General features: G+C 36.5%; 1 protein-coding gene and 1 long non-coding RNA gene across 3 annotated transcripts; one reads left to right on the top strand and one right to left on the bottom strand.

Annotated features, from left to right (window-relative positions):
* Positions 1-26,728, bottom strand: IHO1 (interactor of HORMAD1 1). 2 transcript variants are annotated; one of them, XM_034431728.3, is made up of 10 exons: positions 26,521-26,728; positions 26,323-26,425; positions 24,934-25,049; positions 22,412-22,480; positions 16,324-16,498; positions 15,661-15,818; positions 12,785-12,833; positions 12,508-12,583; positions 4,170-4,273; positions 1-1,598 (listed from the first exon to the last, which is right to left on the bottom strand). In XM_034431728.3, exons 4-10 carry the CDS (start codon positions 22,465-22,467, stop codon positions 486-488), a joined length of 1,731 nt encoding a protein of 576 aa, XP_034287619.2. In that variant the 5' UTR covers positions 22,468-22,480; positions 24,934-25,049; positions 26,323-26,425; positions 26,521-26,728; the 3' UTR covers positions 1-485. The 2 variants fall into 2 exon arrangements, with proteins under 2 accessions (XP_034287619.2, XP_034287620.2); XM_034431729.3 differs by having other exon boundaries at positions 26,511-26,690.
* LOC117673977 (uncharacterized) lies at positions 3,616-7,247 on the top strand. Its single transcript, XR_004593631.3, has 3 exons — positions 3,616-3,844; positions 4,974-5,091; positions 7,009-7,247. It is a non-coding gene; the product is annotated as an uncharacterized LOC117673977 (long non-coding RNA).

Here is a 26,728-nt window from a genome sequence, read left to right as displayed (position 1 = left end):
TTGGCCAGAATCCATAGAATATTTATTGTACAGGTTTAATAAACACATTTATCAAGTAGATACTGTGTGTTATATTATAAATCAAACAAACATTCCTATGCTCACAACCATACTATTAATAAGTTCAGAATATCCTTATTTGGGGCATTATGTATATAACCACGGGGGGGGGGGGGGAATTACATTTTTGGGGAGGAGACAAAAAGCAAAGAGCCAGTATAGACATATTAAAGAAAACAACTTTAGTCATATACTTCCTTTCCCATCTCCAGAACTGTAGAGGAATTAAATGATACATGCTCCATTTTTCTACTTTACTATAGTATTTCTTAAAATGTTACAACATAAAACAACTCCTCAGTGATGATGGGAGTGATAGATCCAGAATGCTGGGATTACTATTTACAATACCCAAACAGGGTTCCTTTTTGGTAACGGAAAGTAACAAGGAAAGTTCCACAGCAGATGCTATATACAAACCCCTTTTAATCAGAATACTCACTGTCAAAAAATAATTGGCAACCGGCTGTGGCATTCTTGGGAACAGGAGTATTGCAATTAGTCAGGGAGAAATTATCAAAGAGATCTAGCCACTTGATCTGGGTTTGGGGAAAGGAACTTTCTGGAGAGGAGCAGGGCCAGAAACAATGGTTGCCCTTAATGCCAGGAGGCCTCCCATGGAGATTCGGCGTGGGCTGCTGGTTTTCATGGGAAAGGAATAGGAGCTTAGATTTCTTCGCCTTTCTGTCCTGGAAACTGCTTGTCTTTTTCTCACTCAAAACCACAGGCCTCAAGCTAATACTACCAGATTCCCTTGTTTCCCTACAGGCGTATTCTCCAATGGAGTGTCCTTTTCCTGTTGTTTCCTGTTTTATATTAGCTCTGGGATATTTCAAACTGTTTCCTTTCCTGGAGGGGTACATTCTTTTCCTCTGACTAGGCAACCGTGGCTTGCCCTGTTTAACTCTGTTTTCTTTACTTTTATTATTCATCTTGCCTGGGATTAGTTCCTCGCTTTTCCCATCACCTGCACGATTTTGCATGAACCCGTTATCCATTTCAGGATGGTTTAGCTGTGAATGTTTTGTAGCACTGTAGCCTTTTACTTGGTTGTTTCTCTGGATCACTTTCCTCACCGGAGTAGCTTCGTTTGGCTCTTGACTAAGGAACCACTTTCTCTCTTGGCTTTTTGCAAGAAAACTTCCACCACAGCAACAAAGTGTTTTGTTGGCATTGGGGCTTCTGGCTGGAATATGGCTCTTCTGCCACATGTGAAAATTTTCTTTATTTTCTGAGGCAGCCTTATTAGAGATGTCTTTGTTTGCAGGAGAGATGTTTAAAACATTCAAGTGGCAACTATAAGATAATTGGTTCAGCAGCCTATCTGGAGAAGTCTGAGAGCCGTTGTCCTTGAGATGATGAGATTCTCTGGGTGCAGAAATGAATGCTTGTAAGTCATTCAGAATTTTGGAAAGCTTCATATGGTCCAATTGTTCACAGATCTTCAAGTGCTGCTGGTTCTGCTGAACTGTAAATTGCTCCAGACTCTCTTTTAGTAATTGAAGGCTAGACTTCAGATCTGAGATTTCTGTGTCTTTCTGTGGAAAGTGTTCATAACAGCAGAGAAAACGGTTAAGATGGGTTTAAAAATGCTTTCATTCCAAATACAATACTGTGTATAATTTATTGAACTTTTCTCTCCGCTGAAGGGCGTTTCATGCACTGTATTTTCTTTATAATGTGTGGGGGAAGTAGGTACGTTTCTTTTATATATATAAGTGAGACATATAAAGAGTTTATTGTTATGCCTTGAAGCCAAACATGCAGTACCTTCAAAATACATGAACTGTAACTAACACTTATGCAACGTTCACTACATCATGAAACAGACAAGTGATTTCTTACTTTGAATTTCCCCTGTAATCAAAAAAGACAAACACGCCCCCCCCCCCCGAACTTGGGGTTTTATCAAGTATGAGTTCAATCCAGTATCGTATAGGAGGACTGTTAACTTGTACAAAGCAACAAAGAATGTCACATGTAACACCTCTGCTCTGGGTATCGGTTTGCTTCCGAGTTCAATCAAGGTGTTAGTTATGTCTTGCAAAACATGTATATGGCCCTACATAGCATGGGGCCAGGCTACCTACAGAATTGGTTTCATCCAATTACATTGGCCCGTTCCTCCTGATCGGGCAGAGATGATATGTTGCAGACCCCGTCAGTTAAAGAACTCTGCCTGGCGGGGTGTAGGAAGAGATTCTTCCTTGCCATTGCCCCCACCCTGTGGAGTATTCTCCCCACCACCCCAGAGGTGAGGCAGGTACTCACTCTCCTGGCCTTCTGAAAAGGAATTAAAACATGGCTCTCTGACCTCACATGGGGAACCCATGCAGTTGTGGGGCTGGTTGATGCCATGAGAACCTCCCATCACCTTAATTAATTAATTAATTAATTAATATTTATTTATTTATTTATTTATTTATTTATTTATTTATTTATTTATTTATTTATTTATTTATTTATTTATTGGTTCGATTTATATGTCACCCTTTTCCAGAAACTCAGGGCAGCTTACAATGCGTTAAGCAATAGCCTTCATACGTTTGTATATACCTGCTTATATACAGGTGTATATACCCCCCACCAAGCAGTGTTCTTTTTTATACAAAGTCAGCTTATTGCCCCCACAAACCAGGTCCTCATTTTACCTACCTCGAAAGGATGGAAGGCTGAGTCAACCTTGAGCCTGGTGAGATTTGAACTTGCAGTAATTGCAGGCAGCTGGTGTTACTTAACAGTGCTTTAGTCTGCTGCGCTGCCAAGGCTCACTTGGCTCACTTTAACAGAGTTTTATATACTGTTTTTATACTTTTGAGGTTTTATTGTACGCCACCTGGAGTTCCTTTCTGAAGGAGATGGGTGGTTGTTCAGAAATGAGAAAAAAATAAGATAAAATAAAATTGTCTTACTTTCTTTCCTCTTATATCCCACGTTGCCCAAAGGGCTCTGCAATTCTTTAAAGTAAAGATGGACACCTGGAGAAACCCTGTGATCTTATTGTCTGTAATGCAGTTTCATCTTTTAATTTGCTGTAAGCTGCCTCTAGAGAGTTAAATAATCATAATATTTGTTATAGATGTCAGCTTTCAAAAACTTTACCACTGTGGAACCTAAAGTATTAAAAATGTAATTCCTCAATGGTAGTTTTGAAAGCTGACATCCATGAAAAAAAAGATTATGATTTGGGGTCCCTTTGTGACCTTAATAGATTTTCCACACTCCGAGACCCTTATTAACCCATATCAGCTTCTTTGCTGTCTTCAAAGTGCTATAGTGTAACTCCTGGGCAAAATATTTTGTTCTGCTAACGAAAGGGGAAATGTTAGCAGAAAGCATTTCTTTAGAGAGAGTTGTCTTGTTTGTCTTAAAAAAAAAGTCTCTAACCTTGTTGTCTATAAAGTAAGAATTAAAGGATTCAACCAGGCAAAGAATGTTAATTTATTAAGTCATCAGCATGACACAGATATCAATGAACCAATGAACTTGTAAGCTCATAACTCTCCTGATTTATTTGCAAAGCTATTCTTGCTTTCATTAAGTCATATTTTCCCAGCATAAACATATGTGGTTTAGCTTCTGAGAGCAAGACTTCTTTACAGGCAGATTTGGCATTTAAGCAATCAATCAAGCACACTTCTTTAATGTTAGGCAGATAATTATAACGCAGCAAAATTGACCTATTTTCATCCAATCAAATAAATTTCAAGGAATATATCAGGGTTTTTTTTTTCTTTCTTTCTTACTAGCTGAACAAAGAGTCTACCTACAGGATTAAATAAAGGTAAGAATTTTTCATTACTATTAGAAGTTATATTCTGTAAAATAATTTGTAATGCATGCAGTGTATGATCATGTACTTTTTTAAAAATGTATTTTATTGACAGGCTATCAATGATGGCAAAGATGCAGCTTTTGGAACTTTAGGTTTTGATTTGCAGAAAGAGTGTCTAATATCTAAAAAGATTACATGATTATTTCATAGCCTATGATAACATAACATTAGGCTATGTCTCTGAAGGCACAACCTCATAAGTAGAGTATCTCTTCTGAAGAAATAGTGAAGCTAGGACAAATTACAGCTTACTAAAAAATAATTTCACACTTACTTCTTGCAGCCTTTTCTCCATTCCCAATAATACTTGTCCCATTTCATTTTTCTCACCAAGAGCATTCAGTAACAATCCATAATGGGACTGAGAGGTTTCTTGCACTAGACAGAGAAATCGATACAAACCACATTTATTCTGTCACCTGAATACATGAATAAAATGCCATTCCAGGTTTTTCAATGGAATTGGATTGAAATACTATACTTTAATCACATAACCATGAGGTTGCCAAAGATTGCGAAGTAGATATAACATTTAACACAGACAGAGGGCTGGAAAATTTACACAATGATATTTGATTTGACATTAAATTAGCTAAAATACTTTAAGAACTATATGTTGTTATTTTAATTTGGTCTGTGAAGTTATTTTTGCTACAATGATCTGGTAAGGATAATCCTCTCGAAATATTACTTTTTATTATTTTATTACTACTCAGAATCAACATCCAAAATAATTTTATCCTTCAACCAATTCTGCCTCTTTCCTCTATACCCTTATTTCTCCATTTCTGTTCCGATTCCACAACTGTGAGTAGTTAAAAACCTCACACAGATTTGATGAAGTAGACAAAGATCCACAAAAGCTAATGTGATAATAATTATGTTAATATTGAAAGAGCTATGAGACTCTTGTGATGGCTTCGCACAATGAAAATAGACTCATTCTAACCAATTGATAGCTTTTTCTCAAATCCAATTTATGGATTACACATAGAGAAAACAGGCTGTGGTAATTTCCACATATCTGACTTTAAATGCATAATTTACTGTGCCTTTCTGTTCTGCTCCACTCCTGAAGCATGTTCCAGAATATTCAGCCTGGAAAATTCTGGCATCCACACAGAATCAAAGGAGAATAATTTCTTGGAGTAATATTTTGAAATTTGTCAAGCTGAGGTTCTGGAGTCTTCCATAAGGTATTTATACTATTTATTTAATATCTTAAATGGCTGCCCAGCTTATGTTCAATAACCCTGAGCAGCTCACAAAAACAGCAATAAAAACAGAAACAATATTCCAATGGCAAAAAGACCATTCCTGGCAGCCCCCAAAACACCTCTCCATACCTCCACATTACAGTTACTGAGCTCCATCCATCCTGCAATCCAAAACCTAGAGGAGGAGAGTTCGTCATAGCGTTAATGATCAAGGGAGATGTGATAGAATAATAGTTCAGATTTCTAGCAGGGAGGGACCGCATTCCAGCAGAGCAAGAGACAGCAAAGTTTAGATAGTTTGGTTGGAAGGGGAACAAGACAGATTCTCCCTAGGAGTTCTCCGAGTATATCATTAATGATGCCAGTACTATGCTTTACTTTGGCAAGATTTCTGTCTATAGGAGAGGAACAATAAAGGAAACTGCTTTGAAAAAACTCAGTGTGTCTTTCTTGATTTTTTGAAGCCTGACATCAATCTTGTCAAACTAAAGCAAATTCCTTGCATCATTAAAGATATACTCGGAGAACTCCTAGCGAGGAGCCGTCTTGACAATCTTCCTCCCAATCAAACTATCTAAACTTCACTGTCTTTTGCTCCTCTGGAATGCAACTCCTCCTTGCTGAAAATCTAGACTATATTCCACCACAGGATAATGTCTATGATCATGATTCAGAGCACTTAATCCAATTTCTTCATCATTTCACATCTGCTCTAATGACTAAGGTAGTTGGTGGATAACCACTGTCATTCGATACTTGCTTGTTTTCTAAAATCTTGTGTTTGTGGAATAATACAGTTGAATGGGCATGATGGATACTCATGTTCCATTGTGTATCACATTTTAGCTTTCTGAGATCCTAATTTGCTACAACCAGAAGACAAATTCATTGTCAATACTACATTTACCAAGGGAATAGCTTCAGTTGCAGCTAACTGAAAAGGATAATTCTGATTTCAATTACTGAGTTTGCATTTTCAAATGTGTGGTTCAATTATAATTGGGCGAGGCAGACTCCTAGTTCTGATACGGTCTCACAAATGTTCCCCAAGACATTTAATGGATTGACTATGCTGAGAGAACTGAATAGATGGAATTCAGTTTCGGTTTCTCAAGTACTTCCCCAATTTTCTCCCATTTATTCAAATGAAGAGCTGATGAAAATTATAAAGACTGCACGTTTATAATTCCATCAAGGGTTGTTAAGAAGATATGTTTAGGAACTGGCTTGTTTCTGATTTCCTATCAAAATCTAGAACATCTGAAATGGAAAATTGTTCTTGACGGACAAAATAGCAGTCTCGCCACAAAGTGGACCTTTCACATGTGCTACAAAACTAGGGAGAATTGCTCATAGAACAGGCAATGAGAAAAAAGAAAACTAAGGGCTTGCCTGTGAATTCAACCTGTACAATAGGTGAATGGTCTCTAGTCAATTATCCTTTAAAAAATCTGCTGAAATTGAAAAGTTTATTTTAGTTAGGCTGAGTGTAAGGATTGTATTTTGAGTTCTGTGTGTGATTGTTGCCTTCCCTTATTTTCCCCATATATCCCTTTTCTCCCAAACAATTCTTCATATATAGAAATTTGGCTTCATTGGCTTTATAACAGCATTTCTCATTATAGGATTAGCATATGGTTTGCTAAATTCTATAATTCTGGATTTGGGACAGGAAGTTCAAAAATACTTTGCCTTCTATTTTCCTAACTTTGGGTCGAATGAAGAATCCCTGGGTAGAATCACTAAGAACAGCATGATGGTTGGGTAATTTGGGAGGTTGAAGTCCACATATCCTAAATTTGGTAAGGTTGAGAACCACTGGCCTAGGGTAGAGTATGTCAAGAGGTTTTATTTATTTATTTATCAAATCTGTTTGGTGCCCATCTCACAAAAAAGTCAAAACAGCATATCCAGCTGATGAGTCATGCACATTCCAATGGCTGACTGACCAAAGGAAGAGGAAAGAAGTTGCCAAGCAACCGGCTCTCAACTTGGATGGACAATGTGACGGATTGTTTTGGAAACTTGAGGAACTGAAACTTATATTGGGGTGAAAAGCCCGGGAACTTCAGTACTGGCTTTTCACCACTAGTGCCAAGATGGTGTATCTAAATAAATTTGTTCTTTGAGGAAAAGCAATGCCTCGGAGTTCGATTTGTAACGGGTACATTACTTGGAGCCTGACACATAATTGTCTTTTATTAAGGAACTTATTTATTAAGAAAAAAACTCTCAGAATGGTTTTGAATTATTTCTTCTCTAGTTTCAAATAATGAAATACATCAAGCATATTTACAAGAACTTCAACTTAGATATTGCTATCTCTGATTTTTCTGGTAATAGTCGAGACAAAAATATGCAATAAGAATAACTGAAGGTAGACTAACCCTGTGAAGTTTAATCCAGATAAAACCAATAAGGACTTGGTAGAAGAAGAAAATCTAGGATGAGGCTACTCGTCAGTTGTAGGTGAAATTGACTAATCACTATTTCTAACCTGCCTAACACAATAGGCTTATCTGAGAATAGAAGGATTAATTCATTCAGAATTAGTATTACCTTGAGCTTTGGGTTAGGAATGGCTTGAAGTCACTTGAAAAACGCACCCACACACCCACAAAAAGTGTACATCTAGTGCTAACAACCCTGTCATGAACCTGATAAATTTGGGATCCTTTCATTTTCCATTATATTATCCATTTTGCATTTTAATACAGTCTATACCTTTCTTAGTCATTTGAATCAGTGGTGGGTTGCCCCTGGTTCGCACTGGTTCTATAGAACTGGTAGTAAAACCGGCGGGAGGCTCCGCCCACTGACCCTGATGTCATCAAAACGCTTCTGCGCTTGCACAGAAGAGCACGCATGTGGGAGCCCCCATTGCAAACCGGTAGTAAAGGTAAGTAGAACCACCCCTGATTTGAATCATTTGTATTCATGGGGCTGCTGAATTTTTCCACTATTTTTCAAAATGTCTAGGTTGCTCTTCCCAATCTTGTATTTACACAATGTCACTTATTCCTTCAAGATAGCCACCAAGTATCTTTTAAGAGTATTGCACAATTCATCCAATGAATTGAGCAGAATGTATTACATTTCTCAAAAGGTTATTGCCCTTTCGGAATGTGAACAGGTAAATAAAACTACCTTTTGAATTATTACAAAGTTAGCATTTTTCATTATTAGTTTTGGAGATCTTATGTTGAAGCAGTTAGATCTATCAATGATGTTGCAACTGCTACTGAACATATTACTTGATCTTATTTAACCTTGTTCAAAAGCTACAGAAAAAGCAGAAGCTGCATCAAAATAAATGGCTAGCTATTACATTTAATATTTCCTTGAATAAAATGTTTTTCATCTACAATTGTTATTAATGGATATTACATTATTGCACAAGCCTACAACTGAAAACAGGATTATTATTTTTCTTTCTACCCTAAAATGACTACTGCTGAGTGACTGATCCTTTACTAATAGCTCATACGATTTGTTTTGAGTTTATTAGTTTAAGCAGCAGGGAAAGCACTGATGCTTTTAGTCTGGCTTCTAATAATATTTATACAAAATGCATCCATTTTCTGAAATTACTGTATCTCAATCCCAGGTCTCATTTTTTAATTTTTTTTTTCCTTTAATGGGAATCTTAATTTTTTTTTTTAGTTGACATTCTAAGAAAATTTTCATGCAATGTAATCCAGTAGGAAATCAGTTTTTCAGAAAATACTTTCAAAGCAGTGGAGAAAATGCATGTGCTTTGGCATTATGCAGTTTGGGAACATTGTATAATGTTCTAAAAAAAGTTTCAATAGTCCTGTTTAGTTGCCCATTGTTCATTCTTAGCAAAACGTTCATGAATAACACAAAAATTAGCTGTGTTTAACATAAAAGCATAGTCTTCCTATCTTGGGCCAACAGAAATATGATATCCCAACACCATGATGCCAAGAAAGATATTCTAGTACAGTGATAGAGGTCCAGGTAAATGGTACAGCAGTTGCTTTGGTGTAAGTTTAGTCTCAAAAATCTCCATTAAGGATTCTGATAAACTGAAATACTGAAGAAGTGCCAATCAGCATAAAGAAGACCAATGATTTTTGATGCACTAGTGAATTAATTCCAGCCCCTTTCACATATACAGGTGGCCCTGGTCTGAAATTGCACCAGTGTCTCTCTGGTATCATAAGACTTACATACATAGTGGGAATCTGAGCTGATTAACTAGCAATCCTTCTGTTTCTCCATACTGAACTTAGCTACATAAGTTAAATTTTTTAAATACATGTTTTACTGTTATTTTATTCAGGTAGGAAACAAAGCTGTGCCATGAGAGCAGTAGAAGAGAAAGAAGGCAGAAAAGAAGGCACAAATGAGTTTTTTCTAAGTATTATGGGCTGGCCCTGGACAGCTGCAAGATCAAGTCTAGCACAGCTCTGTATTTCTTATCTCCTTTGCCAATGAATATTTTTGTTGTGAATACTTAAAAGCTAAAAAGGGAGTTTTAAATACTTTTTTTAAAAATGTAGTTAGATTTTATTTATTTCTTGTGAGATTGATCTGTCTCCCAAACAAGAGGGGAAAGAAGGGCTGATTTTCATAGCTATATGCTTCAGGGTCACAAGGCCAGGAGGTGGCCCTATAGCATATTTATTTGTTTATGTCTACCACCTCATAATTTGCCAGAAAAAAACCAATATGGTTTGTAGGAACCCTGTCTCATAGGAAGATATAGGAGAAATTAAGGAAAAGGTAAAGGTTCTCCTCCCACATATGTGTTAGTCATTCCCGACTCTAGGGGGCGGTGCTCATCTCCGTTTCAAAGCCGAACAGCCAGTGCTGTCCAAAGACGTCTCCGTGGTCATGTGGCTGGCATGACTAAACGCCAAACGCTGTTACCTTCCCATCAAAGGTGGTCCCTATTTTTCTACTTGCATTTTTTACGTGCTTTTGAACTGCTAGGTTGTCAGAAACTGGGACAATAAGGTGAGCTCACCCCGTTATGCAGCACTAGGGATTCGACCTTTTGATCAACAAGCTCAGTGTCTTAGCCACTAAGCCACCACGTCCCTTAGGAGAAATTAGAAATATTTATTTATGTATTTATTTGAATGTGTAAGCCACCCAATTCCAATAACACTTGGAATAGTGTTGGACACTTCTTGTCCAATAACCCTTGGACAAGAAGTGATGACAATAAGAATACAAGCTACTACCCCAGGGAGGATGGGCCAGGATCTGAAGATCCATAAGACTTCTGTGAGAAAATCTATGAGACTTCCATTCTTTTGCCCTGCTACAATTAGTTTAAATAACTAAGTGGATCTATATATATATTTATGATGTTTTTATGGCCATGAAAAAAATGAAGTCTTTTTTTTAAAAAAAAGATTGATTAAGCGATCTATAAAACTATGCCATAAACTCTGACAGTGAATAGACATCTTTGCGCAGCAGCATGGAGTGCTTAAATGTCTTCTGAAGCCTTTATTATAACACTGTTCCTACTGTGCTGCATCTATGGTGCATGTCTATGCAATTATTCAATCGCTGAAGAACTGCACAAACACGGAGCCAAAAATAGATAGCAGAACTTGTTTAGCTATGAAGGCATATCTTTTTTCCCCAAACAACAACTTTAAATCAGAAGCTAAATTGTTGCCTTCTTTATAGGAGGTTATAATCTCAAAACAGAAAAGTTCTATTCATAGCATTTAGGGACTTGGACATTACCCATCTTATGGCATCTGTGAAATCCAATATATCATTGCTGCTTTTCTACTGGTCAATATAAATGAATATAAAGAGTTTCTCCCATTTTTTTTTTTACAAGGAACAGTTACATTCTTAAATATGTTGGAGGAAAACACAAACTACAACCAGAAAGCAAGACATTGGGCTTTTAAAGAGAACACAGTATCTTTCCACGTCTCCATCTTTGTTATTTGGATGGTAGGAAGATATTTAATCATCACTGTGTATCAAGTCAAAAAGCATATTTATTAGCAGTCTTACAGAGACAAATCAATGTGGATGGAGAGTGCTTTGAAATATTGAAAGTGGTGGATTCATTTTTGTTAGGCATATAACATTCTGCTATGTGATTTGTGCTACTGGTAAATGTCAAGTGTGCTTTTCCAGAACTTGGGAGGACTAAAAAGAAGACTGGGATTTGTTCCAAGATAACTACTGGGGGGATGGGGGGGGGGGAGAGAAGGAATGAGGAGGAAGCGTAGGAAGAATTCCAGATGGCCAAGTGAAGGATGCAGGACTTTTACAGTGAATCACTTTTAGTATATTTACTATCTAAACAGAACGTTTTCTTTGCCAAGTGTTTTATAGCTGTGTGAGTGTTCAGGAGAAAACAAAGAACTGCACTTTCAAGGTAGTACATGTTGAGTAAATATAGCTATATAAAAGCTATGATATATCTCCAAATTCTCCTTCCTTAGTATTTCAGATATGTTCATCGTCCTTGCACATCCTACTTTGATTATCTTTGAAATACTGTACTTGTTCTACTGCTTAGTGTCTTGTGTTGTTTCTGTAATATTGGCCTTCATCATAATAACCAATATTCAAATGTGTTAAAATATAATATTAATATTACCAATAAATGAGGTAGCAACCCAAACATGACAGAATAAATTTTATTCATATGGCCTAAACATAGGAAAACAAACAACCTCTCACCGAAAATAAGATGTCACTCACTCCTTTTTAATTTAGACATTTTTGATTGGAAAATCACAGCTCATAAGACCTTCTTTCTTATAGCTACATAGCATTCTTCTGATAAGACTACAAGTACAGTCTTGCTAGATCAGGCAAGAGGTCCAGCATTTTGTATCACACAATGACCAGCAAGATATGTTTGGGAAGCTGAGAAACATAAGCAAGTATCAAAATAGGTCTTTTTCAATGCTTCATCCATCAACTATTATTTAAGGTAGGCTATGTGTTATTTGGGATATGGTATACAGGCATCAAGACCAATGGATATTGCTTGCCCAGTCTTTCAGGAATTTTTCAGCAATCTTCTTTAGTGGTGAAGGCACCAAGCTAGAAACTGGGAGACTATGAGTTCTAGTTCCGGTTTAGGCATAAAAGCTGGCTGGGTGATATTGGGCCAGTCACTCTCTCCCATCCACCCTACCTCACAGGGTTGTTGTTGTTGTGGGGGATATAGGAAGAGCAGGCAGGCAGGCAGGCACACACACACACACACACACACAAACCTAGACAGATATAGATATACCATAGATATAGATAGATATAGATATAGATTATCCAGGGCAAACCATATCAACAGGAAATATTCCCAGAATGGAATGGGTCAGTACAGTGACTCATTTGATTTTATTCTCCATTGGATACAAAAATATTCCACATACTTACTTGTCTTAGAAATATTTCCCAAATCATTCAAAACAGATTTCAGAGTTTCTTCTAACATATTGAAAGAGGATTGCAACTGAAAAATAAATTAATAATGTTGGCTGATGGGTATTCACTTCTTTTATCATATGTTCTGAGTATTCAAAGTTTTCAGCTAAATCAATAGAGAAGTTGCAATTGTATTTTATCACATAGTAGTAAGAAAGACAAAATATCAAAATGTAGTACAACTTTCCCACCCTTATTTTTAACTTCTGACAATCAAACTTTCCCTTACCTTTTGAAGACTCTCTTTGGTGTTCAAAACAAAAGCATTTAAAAGGTCACTGAAAGAGACATATTGGAAAATTACAAACTTCGTACGTACATTAATCAGAAGAAAATGAATAGGAAAGACTAGTAGAATCTCACGAGATTGTGCAATAAACAATAATATGTGGGTTGGAAATGCCTTAATTCCGTATTAAAATATTTATGAAACATTCATTTTTACAGCCAAATAAATCCCATTAGTAAGAATCCCAAGCTGATGGGTCTTTCTGAAATGCTGGCAGATGGCTAGCACTAAAGCAGAGATGCCAGCAGTTGTATAAATTATTATTTTAACCAGCCAAATTAATTAAATGCAGAATTTAACAAGAAGAGATAAATGGAACCAGTGAGCTCATATACAACTCTATATTATGCATATACTGGTACTGTATTTACAAGTATTTTCACATACGCATTTCCCATCTCCAATTCCTCAGAAAGAAGTTTAAATTTGACCCTCAGTCTTTCTAATGTCTACAGGTCTGAAAACATTGAAAACACGCATGGTATACAATGAAACAAGCAATGACCAATAAAAAAGAACAGACATCATTCAATATGTGTTCCTCTCCCAACTTACTACCAATCCTAGAGCACATTCTCAATGCATGGATATGTATTTGATAGTTTATGTAAATACATACATACATACAAACTGTCAAGTATTTGCAAGCCATTGGCACATGTATCATATAGACACCAGTGGAGGCAGAGAGAGTCTCCACCCCTATGTGGAAAGGAGGGGCTTACCCTGAGTATAAAACCCCCTCCAACCTTTTCCACCTTGCTCTCTCCATCTCTCTCTTTTCATGTTTGTTCCTCATGAGACTTGATTTCTGTTGTACATAGTTAATATGATTTATCATATGAATAAATACATTTAAGACATTTATTTATGCATCTGCCTCTGAACTCTTCTATGCTCCTGGGTGTTTCTACGATCCCAACTCCACAGAATGGTAGCAGAGGGAATGGTAGCAGAACTCCACTCCAGGAGCTGTTGAATAGGCAAGATGCCCTCCAAAATAACCTGTGAAAGAAGCTCCCCTGTTGTGACCAGAGGCCTTCAACGGAGGAGAACTTCACATCAGCCCCAGTCTGAATCGCTTGATGGAAAACATCAAAGGGGATTTCCATCCAGCTACAATCTGGCAGCCAGAGGCCACCCAGATGCAGCAAGAGATCCCAGGGGCTGAGCCAAGCGATGCTGGAGAAGGCTTCTTCAGCACTGACGACGAGGGGGCAAAAGGACAAGATGAAAGCCTGGAGAGGCAAGTGGCTGAGATGTCAGAAGAGGAATGCCGAGCAGTGCTCGCCTCCCTCCTTAAGACAAGGGCAGCAGCCAGAAAGAGGCCTGAGGAGGCAGCACATACATACATATATACACACACCAGCCAACAGAAATGAAGCTCCTGGTTGCAAAGACACCATTCCTCTTCCATTTAATTTTTCTTTTTTTGCAGACAGTAAGGATAAAATCACAGGATGCAAGCCCTTCTTCAAATAATTACAGCCATTGTTGCAAGATGCTGTCATTCTCTATATAGATATATCGAATAAGGGCTATATAAAGTATAAAGGCTACTTCAATGTGGACTTTCCTATTGGACAATTTCTCATCCAAATTCAGGTGACATAAAATACCCGGGTTGAAGATGTACCCTGTTTCGTAGAATTTGGCAGGCAGAAGGGTATCTTCTTCCACACTGCAATACATCCCCTGGAATCTGAGAGCTGATCTTGGCCCCCTCACTCTGCACTTTGAAAACTGTACAGGTGATCCTTGCTTACCGAACACTTGTTTAGTGACTGTTCAAAGTTACAATGCTGATGAAACACAAGACTTACGACTGCTCCTCAAAGTGGCAGTCTTTGCAGTGTTCCCCTGATCACACAATTGCCATTTGCAATCTTCAGAGGCAGCTTCTGAAAGCAAATGAGTCTAGCAGGTCACAAATTGCACTTAACCACCTGCAGTGCTTCACTTAACAACTGCAGCCGCAACAGATGTCATAAATCAGCATGGGCAAGTGATATCAAGCTTAACAACCACACTGCTTAGCGATGGAATTGCCAATCCCTATTGTGGTTGGTAAGTGAAGACTACCTGAATATCTCTTCCAACAGGTGGGTTAAAGTCTAAGATATTCTCTGTCATCCAGATCATGGTTGTCCCAAAGGTGCTTTTTCAAAAGGCAACTGGACTTTTTTTCCTTAAAATTGTTTGCTTGTCATCCAAGAAGCTTCTTCAGTTCTAATTGTTCTATTGAACAGCCCTCTCTCAGTAGAGGGGGAGGGATATGACCTATCACCTGTCTCCTGTTTATAACACTGTCCTTTCAGCAGTCCCAAAAAGGTTCCACATTCGTTTACACTCTGGCTCAGGTGACTCGGAGAATGCAGATTAATCCCCAAGTGGCCTCAACTGCCAATGACCAGATGACTGCAAAGAATTTAAATCCTTCCATTCCCATCATTTAGTTAGAACTGAAGAAGCTTCTTGACTGAAAAGTGAAATGTTTGCAAGGAAAAAAACCCAAGAAAGTCCAGTTTCCTTTTGGAAAAGCACTTTTGGGACAACAGGTGGATTTATTTTTAATTTTATAGACTCTTGTTTTAACTTTATAGACTTTTGTTCTGTTTTTAAAATTTTCTTAGTGGACCTAGGTACTCACCTGAATAGAAAAGGAGGGATGATATCAAATATAAGAACAAACATACACACAATACTGCAAGGAAGTAACATTAATTATTTCTTGTAGAGCTTATATAGTTGTACAGTATTATTATTTTTAATAGGAGGAAAAATTAATTTCCCAGCTTGCGGAAATGTTTGCATACTTATCATATTTTTCCTTAATCTTTTTCTTATTTTCTTCAAATTGTTCCATGACTCCTTTGAATCTTCCAGCAAAATTGTTAAGGGAGACATTTTCCTTCTCCTCTTTTCCAAAGAGCTGTGGTTTAGACTGGTATTTGGCAAAAATACTGATATCGTTCTGTTTTTATCAGGAAAAATGAAAAATGTGAGTGTTTAACATAAATTATGAAAAGGACAAATCAGTGGCATTCACTCACTGCTAAATATACTTTTATGAGTAGGTTGCATTAGATAGAATTGTATTTTTTTTCCAAAAATATTTACAACTCCATTCAATCAGAAGGTTTTTTTGGTAACTAATATCCAAAGCTAAATTAAATGTATCCTAGAATACTAAAGAAGCCAACTGGTAGACTACCCAAATCTTATGTATTTTCTTCAAGAAATTTTGGAAAACTGGTAAAGTTCCTAAAAACAGCACAATGGCAACTCCCCTCATTGTCTATTTAAAAGTATTGGTTTGTATTGAAAAACAGAGGAATCTTGTCACTTCCATTATAAACTGCATGAAATTTGTCAGAAATTTCTGAAACCATAGCATCCTACTTGATTAAACCAAAAGTTGATCTAATACATCATCCTAGTTCTTATATGATCCAGCGTACACTATACATTGGACTCACTTCCTGAGAATTCTGTTGTGAACCTTTGTCCTGCCTTTGTGGGATATTAAATTCAACTGAAGCTGATGCACTCTGTGAATTCTCTGGGCAAAACTGGGAGCCAAAAAGGAACTGAGAATCACTCATACTGTTATGTTCGTTGGGAGCGCTGGTCCAGGCAGATGATTTATGGGACCTGAAAAAAGAAAGAGGAATACCTCAAAATGTAAATCATACATTTATAAGTTATTGTGCTAATCCATAGTTAGCTAAACAGAAAGGTACGAAAAAAGTTCCCTCTTAGTAAACAAATAATATACATTAATTTCTTTTTTCTCTATGGGTTATCCTCAACATACAACAGCTTATTTACTGACCATTCAAAGTTGCAACAACACTGAAAAAAGTTACTTATGGCACTTATGACCAATGCAGCTGTCAGCACTAGGATAAATGCATCTTGACCTGACAGCAGCATCCTCCCATAGTCATGTGAACAAAATTCAGACATTTGGCAACTAACTCATATTTATGATGGTTGCAGTGTCTTTAAGTCATATGATCACCTTTTGTGACCTACCGACAAGCAAAGTCAACGGGGAAGCCACCTTCACTTAACAACTGTCTTACTAACTGAACAACTGTAGTGATTCAACAACTGGCAAGAAAGGTTGTAAAATGGGACAAAATTCACTTAACAAATGTTTCACTTAGCAAAAGAAATGTTGGTCTCAATTGTGGTCGTAAATTGAGGACTACTTTTATTGTGATTCCTAAATTTACTCCAAACTCTTTAATAAAAATACATTTACTATTTAGCTATCCTAACATATTTTCACTAAGAAGCTGAAATTGTGAAACAATCTTCATGCCTTATAATCTAAAATATAGAACTAATAAAAAATAATTGGCCTACACCCAATATCTTCACTCCATAAACTCTTTACATTTACCTAAAAATCTCAGTTTGGACTGGTATTCTTCCTCATTGGAAATCCCATAGAGTTTGCAGGGATGAAATTCTGATTTGACCTCACAATTCATGTAATGTTTAAGCAGTTCCTTTTTTATGTCTGCCATCTTATATGCCAGTTGTTTTTATTTTTCAGAATCTTTCAGGTAGTACTTGGGTACAAGCCAAACACTGCCATGTTTATTTGATATCAGCAGCTCTATTCCAACAAAACGTACCCTTCTCTTTTTTTCCATTGCTATTTATAGGAAACCTGAGCATACTGGATTAGAAGTACTGGCATATCAGAAAAATGATTGGGAAGCAAATGATTATGGAAATGTAATAAATATGCAAATGTTTCTATAAATATAATAAAATCGAAGTATGAATTCAGCCATATACCAGACGCAGATAAAGCCCTATGCTGTGCGCAAATTACATCTCTAAATAGCAAATGAATACCACCTACCACAATATACTTTTCTTCTGTCCTATACTAATGACAAACTTGGTATTTTAAAATAGCAAACCATGCAGAGGAATATCTGCAATAATTTCACATCAAAATGTTTCCTAGTACTGCTTTGATTTATAGCATGGGTCACATATACTCAAAACGGTATGATACATACAGATATTTGATCTGTGTGTCACCAAAAGTGATCGATAAAACGGATAAAATATCATGCTCTGTGTAGCGCATTGTGTAATTTAAATAAACATAAAAGCAAATTTTACATGTGGAAAAAATAAGTACACCCCTACCATTACCTCAAGTACCTAAAATTAGAATCAGGTGCATCTTATTAGGTGCAAATGATTAGAATATCATTAGAGAGGATCTGGTTGGAACCTGCCTTGCTGAAACCTCAGAAATTTACTTTGATTTGTTCTTTGTTGTTGAAGTGTGAGCTATCATCATGCTTAGATTGAAAAAGCTCTCAGAGGCCTTCAGGAAAAAAAAATCAGAGATGCCTAAAAGGGACTTACAAAGATTGCCAAATAAATGAACATCAATCATTCTACTATGCAGAAGATTACCGTGTTTCCCCAAAAATAAGACCCTGTCTTATATTTGTTTGAACCCTGAAATAAGTGCTTGGCCTTATTGCCACGCACTCAAAAGCCCGATTGGGCTTATTATCAGGGGATGTCTTACTTTGGGGGAAACAGGGTATCTACAAGTGGAGGTTTCAGATAGTTGTTTCATGAACATCTAGGCAAAGAAAAGTATTTTAAAACAATCTGTTCTGGACAGATGAGGCATACATAGGGTTATTTGGCCACAGGACCAGAAGACACGTTTGGTGAAAACCAAAGACAGTATTTCACCTCAAGAACCTGATGTCAACTGTAAAGCATGGTAGTGGAAATGTTATGATTTGGGGTTACTTTGCTGTATCAAGGCTTGATGTTTAGTTATTGCCTTATCCTAATAGGATTGGCTCGCCCCATCCATCCCGGCAGAGGGGGCATGCTGCGAACCCCATCAGTCAAGGATTTTCGGTTGATGGGGTCCAGAGAAGAGTCTATTCTGCCAAGACTCCTGCCCTTTGGAACACTGTACCCACCAAGGTGAGATCCACACCCACCCTTCTGACCTTCTCTAAGACCCAGATCTGCCAGCTGGCCTGGGGCCTGGGGCACCAATGGAGGCGCACCACTCTGGAGGTAGCTATTGGATTAGAAAAGACCCCATCTTTTCCTGCGTGCTCCATGTTCCACTACTTCCCAACTTTTAACAGTATTTATTGTTTATTTTTATTTATTTTAAAATGTGTAAGCTGCCTAGAATCACCTCCCATGAGATGGGCAGCACATAAATTTAATGAATAAATAAATAAAGTATTTAGCATTCAGAATATGTAGAGACAATCTGATGCCTCAGATTATGCATTTAGCTCAAAACTAGGGCCAAATTCTCTCCTTGTAAAAAAAAAAACATCCCAATATTAAAATATATTATTTACTTAATTAGTCTCAATAGTGTTGTGTTTTTTTTAAAGGTTTTTTCCTTGGGTGTAAGGATAGGGGAAATTTGCTTGTAGAGAAGGCATATGCTTGGCCTGGCTTCACCAACAGCTCAAACATTATAATCTCTACCCATTTTTAATTTAATTTTTTAAATTTTATTTGCATCCTCTGGACAGTTTCCCAGCCCTGAAACGGATCGTGTCAGCATGTCTGTGAGAGGTTAATCTTTGCCGTCAGATAGATTTATCCATGGTACACACTGCGACAAAATCTGAACTGTACATCCAAACTGAATATACTGTGTCACATTGCTGCCTGGTTCAACAAGCACAAACAATTCCGATATTTTAACTCGGCTGCTACAATTCACTGTAACTTCCCGGAAAATATGCAAACTACATAAAGGCATCAAAATTAAGCTGGCACGAGATGATCAACACCAAAAAGAGTAGCCATTCTAGACCTTTTATTTCTCCAGGACTCTGTATCATTAGTTGGAAAATCAAATGTATCTCACATTCCTAAAGAAAGAACTTCAGTGCTATCTTCAAAAAGGATAATCCTTTCCTCCCTTTGAGATTTTCTTTATGAATTTTCTTGAGCTAATGTGCTCCTTATTTGCACTGAGAAAGAACTGTAATACTGGAAGTGATTTGGATATGAATCTGATAAGCTTAATACCAGAGCTTTATTAGAAAAAAATCCAAACTCCTAATCCTAAATCATAACACTATCAAGCAGCATGTGATTATTTCAATAGAAATCATGTCAGAAATATTAATTGCATTATTTCCATGTTAACACCTTCTGCTTTACAAATTCTATTAATTCTCCTTCTTTGCATTGCTTATAATTATTTTCTTGCTTTAATTTTCTCCTTTTACCATCATCACAGCAAAGCAAGAGGGCAGGGATTTGGGTACCTACATTGGTAGATTTTCACAAGTTTTACTAATATGATAGCACATAATTGGTTGGCCCCATTCCTCACTTAACTGCATTGCAATTAGCATACTGATTATTCTGATTATAGGATGTTCTATTTTCTTTCTCTCCTTGTCTGTCATGTCTTTTTAAAAAATCCTTTGCCATTATTTTGTTCTGGTTAATCTGCAGGGAAAAATATGTCTGTTCTTGCTACTACTTAGATGCAAGATCTATTTCAATGTGATTTGATAAAGAAATAAAGTCTAATCAGAAACTCATACCCAAGCTCATAAGCGTGTAAAATATCCTATACTGATGTATAATGAGTAAATTATATTTTGAGCATCATTATTCATTTCAGTGCGGTCTTCATCAACACTGAAGAGGCCTTTTCACATAATAAATTCTGTACTATAAAAAAGCACAAGAGAAATCACAGCAATAAAATGCTTACAAAGCCTCCAGAAATTTAATCTGGCAGTCAAACAATAACATGCATATTTTAATATTTCTCCTTCAGTAAACATCAGACCAATATTCCAATCTGAAGAAGGCTGATACTTGCAGAAAAAAAAATAGCAAACTACATTTTCTCTCAAATATAGTGGATATATCTGTACATCACAAGAAATACTAGCAGCATCAACTCTATAAATTCATATTACAGATTTCATTAATTTATAAACCTACTGGCTTCAAAATACATCATCATGTGTTGTATCCTTTGTTTTTAAATTTGAAAATAAACCAAAGAAATGCTTTTGATGTAAATTCACTATGATTTCCTATTCCAAAAGCAAGGATAGTATGCTGTTTTGATCATTGGGAATTATTCAGATCTCATGAAAACAGTAACAGAACATGAACAAATTACTGTTCTCTTGAGTGTAATATCAAAGAAAAGCTTATGTTATCTATTTAATTCTCCACTGTGCCTTTCCAGCCAAAAGTAGTGCCCAAGGCAGTTAACAGAACAAAATAAAAATTTCAAAGCAATTAAATATGCATTTAAGAATGTTCAAAATATATAACATATGTATAAAATAAATAGCACTTAAGCAACTCTACTGACATATTCATGGATGACTAAGCAGTAACTTTCCTGATTTGAAATTCCTTTAGTCCCAAATAGATACATGCATATTTTTGGAAATACTAGTCATTGCAAGCACCTAAACAGAACTGTCGAATAAAGAGTACTGTACCAGATTCCTATCAATATGAACTATGGAAGATAAAAATGCCTATTACTTCAGTTCTCTGGTTATGGGTAGGCATCCAACTATCTTTTGTCAGAAACAGGAAGCTAGATTAGATAGACTTTAGGCCAGGGGTGTCAAATTTAAGGCCCACAGGCCGGATCGGCCAGTGATGTGGTCGGATCCGGCCTGTGGGGCCATCCTGGAAAATGAAAGGGGCCAGCCCGCATTGCTTTGGCAACGCGGCAGTCTATCCATGTTGCTATGGCCCGGTCTACCCAATGCAAAGAGGAAACATGCCATCAGTTTGGGGAGTGGCGTCAAGATGGCCATGCCCACCCACTCGGCCACGCCCACTGAGTGGCATCAAGCTGGCCACAGCTACCCAGTCGGCCATGCCTGGCCAGCCCCTCGAGGTCAATCACAGTCCTGATTCGCCCCTCAATGAAATTGAATGTGACACCCCTGCTTTAGATCGATCTTTTAAACCAATTCTAATTGTTCGAGTGAACCTTAGTCACTATATTAGTCAAGTGAGTGAACTACTTAAGAGAGCAACAATTTGAAATAAAACTTTTTAAAACTGAAAAAAAAAGAAAAGAGAGCAACTATTTGTCCAAATCTTAAACTACAATGTATTGCATGCATCAAAAACTCAATCAGGGCATTACAGTGAAATCACAGTTTAATTTGTAGAAATGGGCTATATGTATGAACTCTATCCCACGGGTGTCAAAATCATGGTGTCATATTGCTGTTACGTGATATTTTACGATGTTTTTTCCCTTCACGGAGCTGGGGTGGGCATGGCCTGTGTTTGACGCATCCGGCCCACACCCTGCCAGTTTGACATCCCTGCAGTCTATCCAGTCCTATTCTCCTCCATTTAAGATTACTTTTAACAAGAATTTGACACAAGGTCCACGCTGAACAAATTGTGAGTATTACTGACCACATCTTGTTTTCAACTTAAAAAGACATGGTTTGAAAGTCATGATGTTGAACATTATAAAGTAATACAAATCAATAGCAACGGCAGCAATAAGCTTCTTACCCCATTTTTGTTGGAGTCATAAATATATCTTTGGTATTCCAAAGATTCAGATTCATCTTTTAGGCTTGTCTGTTACAAGAAAGATAGAGAAATATGTGAGGGTTGTTATAAATGCTATATTCATCTTTCTATGTCTATCACAAAAGCATATGTTTAAAAGGAAGTTCTTAGCCTAACGTGTCCAAGCCTGTGCAGAAATCTCAGTTAATGATTTCAAAGTTCAACAGAATTGGCTTGAATACATTCAGTTAAGGGCTGTCCAGTACTTCTCTGCATAATTAGTTATCCTGTCGTTACAGTATTAGGAAATTTCTTCTAACATTCAATCAGAATCTGCTGACTTGTAATCTGAATCCAGTATTCCAAGTCTTATATTTTGGAGTAATAGAGAATAAATAACTTCTGTTGAGGCAAAACCGAATTTGTGTTTTTTTGCAGCCATATATATGTCTGTGATAGTGATATATATCACACTTTGCTGTCTTGTTATTCAGTTGAAAACCAATTATTATTCCAGTATTTTTTACAAGTATTATTACCAACTTAAGTATCATCCTGTAGCTTTCCATTAATTTCAATTTCTTTAGTTGATATTTATTGCTTTAGTTTTTCATTTATACATTAAGGAAATTGAATGAAAGAATGAATGAATGAAGACTTATTTTTGTTGTCTTCTACATTTTGTAAGTAAGGTTTGATTTAATATTCTTCAATATGTCTAGATCAAATGTCTGTTTATTATCAAATCTGGAATAATAATTAATAAATTGTTTCATCATTTCTTTGATCATATGTAGAAATATATTTGGTTCTATCAAAATAGAAATAATAGTTCATTTGTTTTTTTTCCTTATGCATTTACTAGGCCAACAATTTATTTGAGGTTGCCTTTCTAAAAATATTTCATCTTAATAAATTCAGTTTCCTGTAAGTCTTGTTTACTTGCATTAACAAGCAATCAATTTTATTGATTGCTTTTATCCTTTGTACTAAATCTAAAATTGGTTTTCTAATTGTTTCTGTTCATTCAGCAATGTATCCTATACTGTTTCTCATTTGTTTATTTATTTGTTGTCATTCCATCCAGTGGGTAAAGAAAACATTAAAGGTTTAAACTGATATAAACTCTTCAGTTCCTGATGATACCGGTATTTCAATCTAATATCCTCTTGTGATAATAAAAGTTCATTAATCTCCTTTTTTCAATTTGGAAATTTCTGTATTTAGTCTTAAAAGTTATTGGATTATAACCTGCATGGTAGGAGCTTCCAATTTTACATCTATAAGGTTAGTTAACAATGAATTAAAAATCCTACTCATATCTATTATTGGGTACATTTTATGAACTGAAGAATAATAAATAAACTCTCTTCCTAGGATGTTTATATTTCCATAATATAAATAAGGGAAAGAATTGTGACATATTCAATGCAGTTCAGAAATATTTTGCCAGCATCCATAAAGACTCTATATAAAATGAAGTAGTCTTAACTAGTAGAAGATATTTCTTTATATCCTCCCATTATTATTTCTATAAATAACTCAAGGTGGCAAGCATAATTAATTCTTTCCTTCTCCTATTTTCTCCACAATAATCCTGTCACGTAAATTGGGTGAGAAAGAGTGACTGGCCCAGAGTCACCTTGATGGCTTCCATGCCTAAGCGAGGCCTAGAACTCAGTCTCCTGGTTTATAGACCAGTACCTTAACCACTAAACAATAGTAAAAGCTCATATTTTTCCTTTTCTTGAGTATGCCTGGAGGTACATTTGATTAAAAAATTAATTATATTTTCAGGTTTTAAATTCCAGTATTGCCTATTTTGTCTTGAAATATGTAAATTTTACAAGTATATCATGGCAAGATTCTTCTTTATGTTGTCTAAGAAGTTATTCTGTGCAATTTTCTAAATTTCAGTGTTTCATCCATATCCAGGTTGTGGACAATTACTGCACTGTTTTCAAGGTGCGTATAGATCTCTCTTTGAGTCTGTACTATAATTTTTTCAGACATGTCAGACTGATTAGTCTGCAAATCCCGAGATTGTCCCTTTCTCCCTTTTTTAAATAGAGAGAGAATGTTTTACTTCCTCCACTTCTCAAAAAATTATTGAAAGGAAAAAAAAAACAAAGTTTTAGCGAGACTATTATTTTCATTTTCATTTCATTTTATTTGATTTGTATACCGCCCTTCTCCAGCAGGACTCAGGGCGGTGAACAGCCAAGATAAAACAGAGCATACAAAATTTAAAAAACAGTTTAAAAGGTAATTAAATAATTTTGGCCCACAATTTAAAACAACCCAATTAAAACCAATTTCAAATTAAAACCAAAACGGATGGGATCAAGCCAGCCTGGCTAGGTGAAATAAATGAGTTTTCATTATTAAGTTTGTACTGTTATCACAGAATGTAGTTAATCTGGCCCGGGAGATTGAAACTCATTAAATTTTCTTTAACAGTGATAGCTGCTAGTACTTTATGTAAGATGCTGCCTGGCATTATCATACAAATTATTATTTACATTTGTATCTGAGCGTCAGTAGAAAGTCAGTAGAATTTAACATCAAAATAATCCAAGGGAGATGATGCTGAGGGATGATCACTTGCCCAAAGGAGATTACATGCAGGATAGCATTTCTGATTCACAGACGTTCAGGAAAAAAAATTGCTACAGATTGCAATAGCATGCACTCAGTAACAGCATCCCTAAATGCTGGGTTTTTTTTTTTATCTTGAATGCTTAGAACAATATCTACACTTTCTTGTCAAATCCAGCTCTTTTAGAGTATCTGTAACAGCGACAATCTGCCATGTTGCCTCTTAAAAGTAAAAATAATGCAAGGATTGTCGTAATGGCACTCAGCACTGAAAATCAGCACAAGAACTGACGCATTTAGCTTCCTATCATTCCATTAGCAAGTTCAGCTGGAAGTGAAAAGTAGCCAAAAAAATGCACTAAAGAAAAAAAAGGATGCTACATGGAAAGCTATCAAGATTTCTCATAGTGAATGTATAACAAATTATAGTTACGGCATTAAGCAGATTTATTATTTTTGGAGTGGAAAATTGCATGCAGTGATTGCAACTTCCACGTACAATAGCGCAAGTACACCTTCAAAAAATTCCTAGGCTAGACTCATAATTCTTCTATTCATACTCTTATTTTTAATTCATATTCTCAATTCACACTCTAATTCATACTTTCCCTTGCGTTTGGTTTTAATTACTGGGTCTTGGCAGTGTGGCAAAAAATAAAAGAGAGGAAGATAAATCCTATAAAGCACTGAAGTTTGCCTGTCCCTAGAACAAATGACACATAGACTGCATAAAAATATTGTGCAGAAAGGCACTATGGACAGGTTTCCAGATACTCTCAATTCCACGATGAACTATATGTTGTCACAGGTGCTTTCTGAAATCTATTATCATGAGAATGATAATAAAAGGATGGATTAAAATAACTTTTAGAAGCTTTATAGACCATTTTAAATGTGTGAAAAGTCAATCACATATTCAGTAACTGAGTTATTTCTGAAACTTAAAAAAAAATGCATAAAGCAGAGAAATTTCAGGCTATCCTTGTGTCACACCCAGGATCTTAATTCAGAGTGGTTAGAATAAATCCCAAACCTCAAATACCTTTTTCACTTTTAAATCAAAATCGATATAATGCCCACAACTTTACTGCCTAATAATGCAGTGCCAACTTGTATCTAGGCATTGACATCTGTTAAAAGCACAGAAGTCTAACAGAAAATGTGTGAATAGAAATAGAATAACAGACTTGGGGGGGGGGACCTTGGGAGGTCTTCTAGTCCACGTCCTGGTCAACCAGAGTCATCGTATCTTACTCTGAATTAAACGAAGCACAGAAGCAATAACTTTCAAAAAACCGTTTTCAAAAGGATACTTCTATTAATAAAAATAATAATAACGATGCCAGCAAACAGCTTATGACACACTCCGTTTCATAAACGTGTACAGTCCCGTACGTATTTTTCTCTATACAGGACCTGGAGGAGAAGGGAGACAAGCGAGGAACACATGAGAAGTTAGTTTTTCAACCCACTGAGGAAATGGCTTCCTAACCTTCCTTACCACAATTTACCATGACTCTTACTGGTTCTACCGTAGGAGTCTGGCAATTCAGCTCTGTTTCTCGGGCAAAAGAGAACTTAACGCGACACGGTAGAGACAATACGGGCACAAAGGCCGTCTGAAGGCAATCATCACGTGTCCCCCGGCCAGGCGCGGGAATTCGCGTGCTCGCCGCTTTTCCCTTCGCAAGATCATCCGCGGGAGCCGCGCGCGCCGCG

The sequence above is a fragment of the Pantherophis guttatus genome, chromosome 2 (assembly GCF_059756535.1).
Source record: "Pantherophis guttatus breed Tessera chromosome 2, ASM5975653v1, whole genome shotgun sequence".
In the NCBI taxonomy this organism is placed as follows: Eukaryota; Metazoa; Chordata; class Lepidosauria; order Squamata; family Colubridae; genus Pantherophis; species Pantherophis guttatus.
Note: the sequence above shows the minus strand (reverse complement) of the source record. Positions and strands in the feature narration are given on the sequence as shown.

What these genes read in the sequence shown, in the direction of transcription:
- IHO1 (XM_034431728.3), bottom strand. Translation starts at nt 22,467, where the DNA reads ATGAATCTGAATCTTTGGAATACCAAAGATATATTTATGACTCCAACA. An exon ending in ATGACTCCAACAAAAATGGG is followed by an intron (nt 16,499 to 22,411) that starts GTAAGAAGCTTA and finishes TTCTTTTTTCAG; the next exon opens with GTCCCATAAATCATCTGCCT. An exon ending in ATTAAGGAAAAATATGATAA is followed by an intron (nt 12,834 to 15,660) that starts GTATGCAAACAT and finishes TGTCTCTTTCAG; the next exon opens with TGACCTTTTAAATGCTTTTG.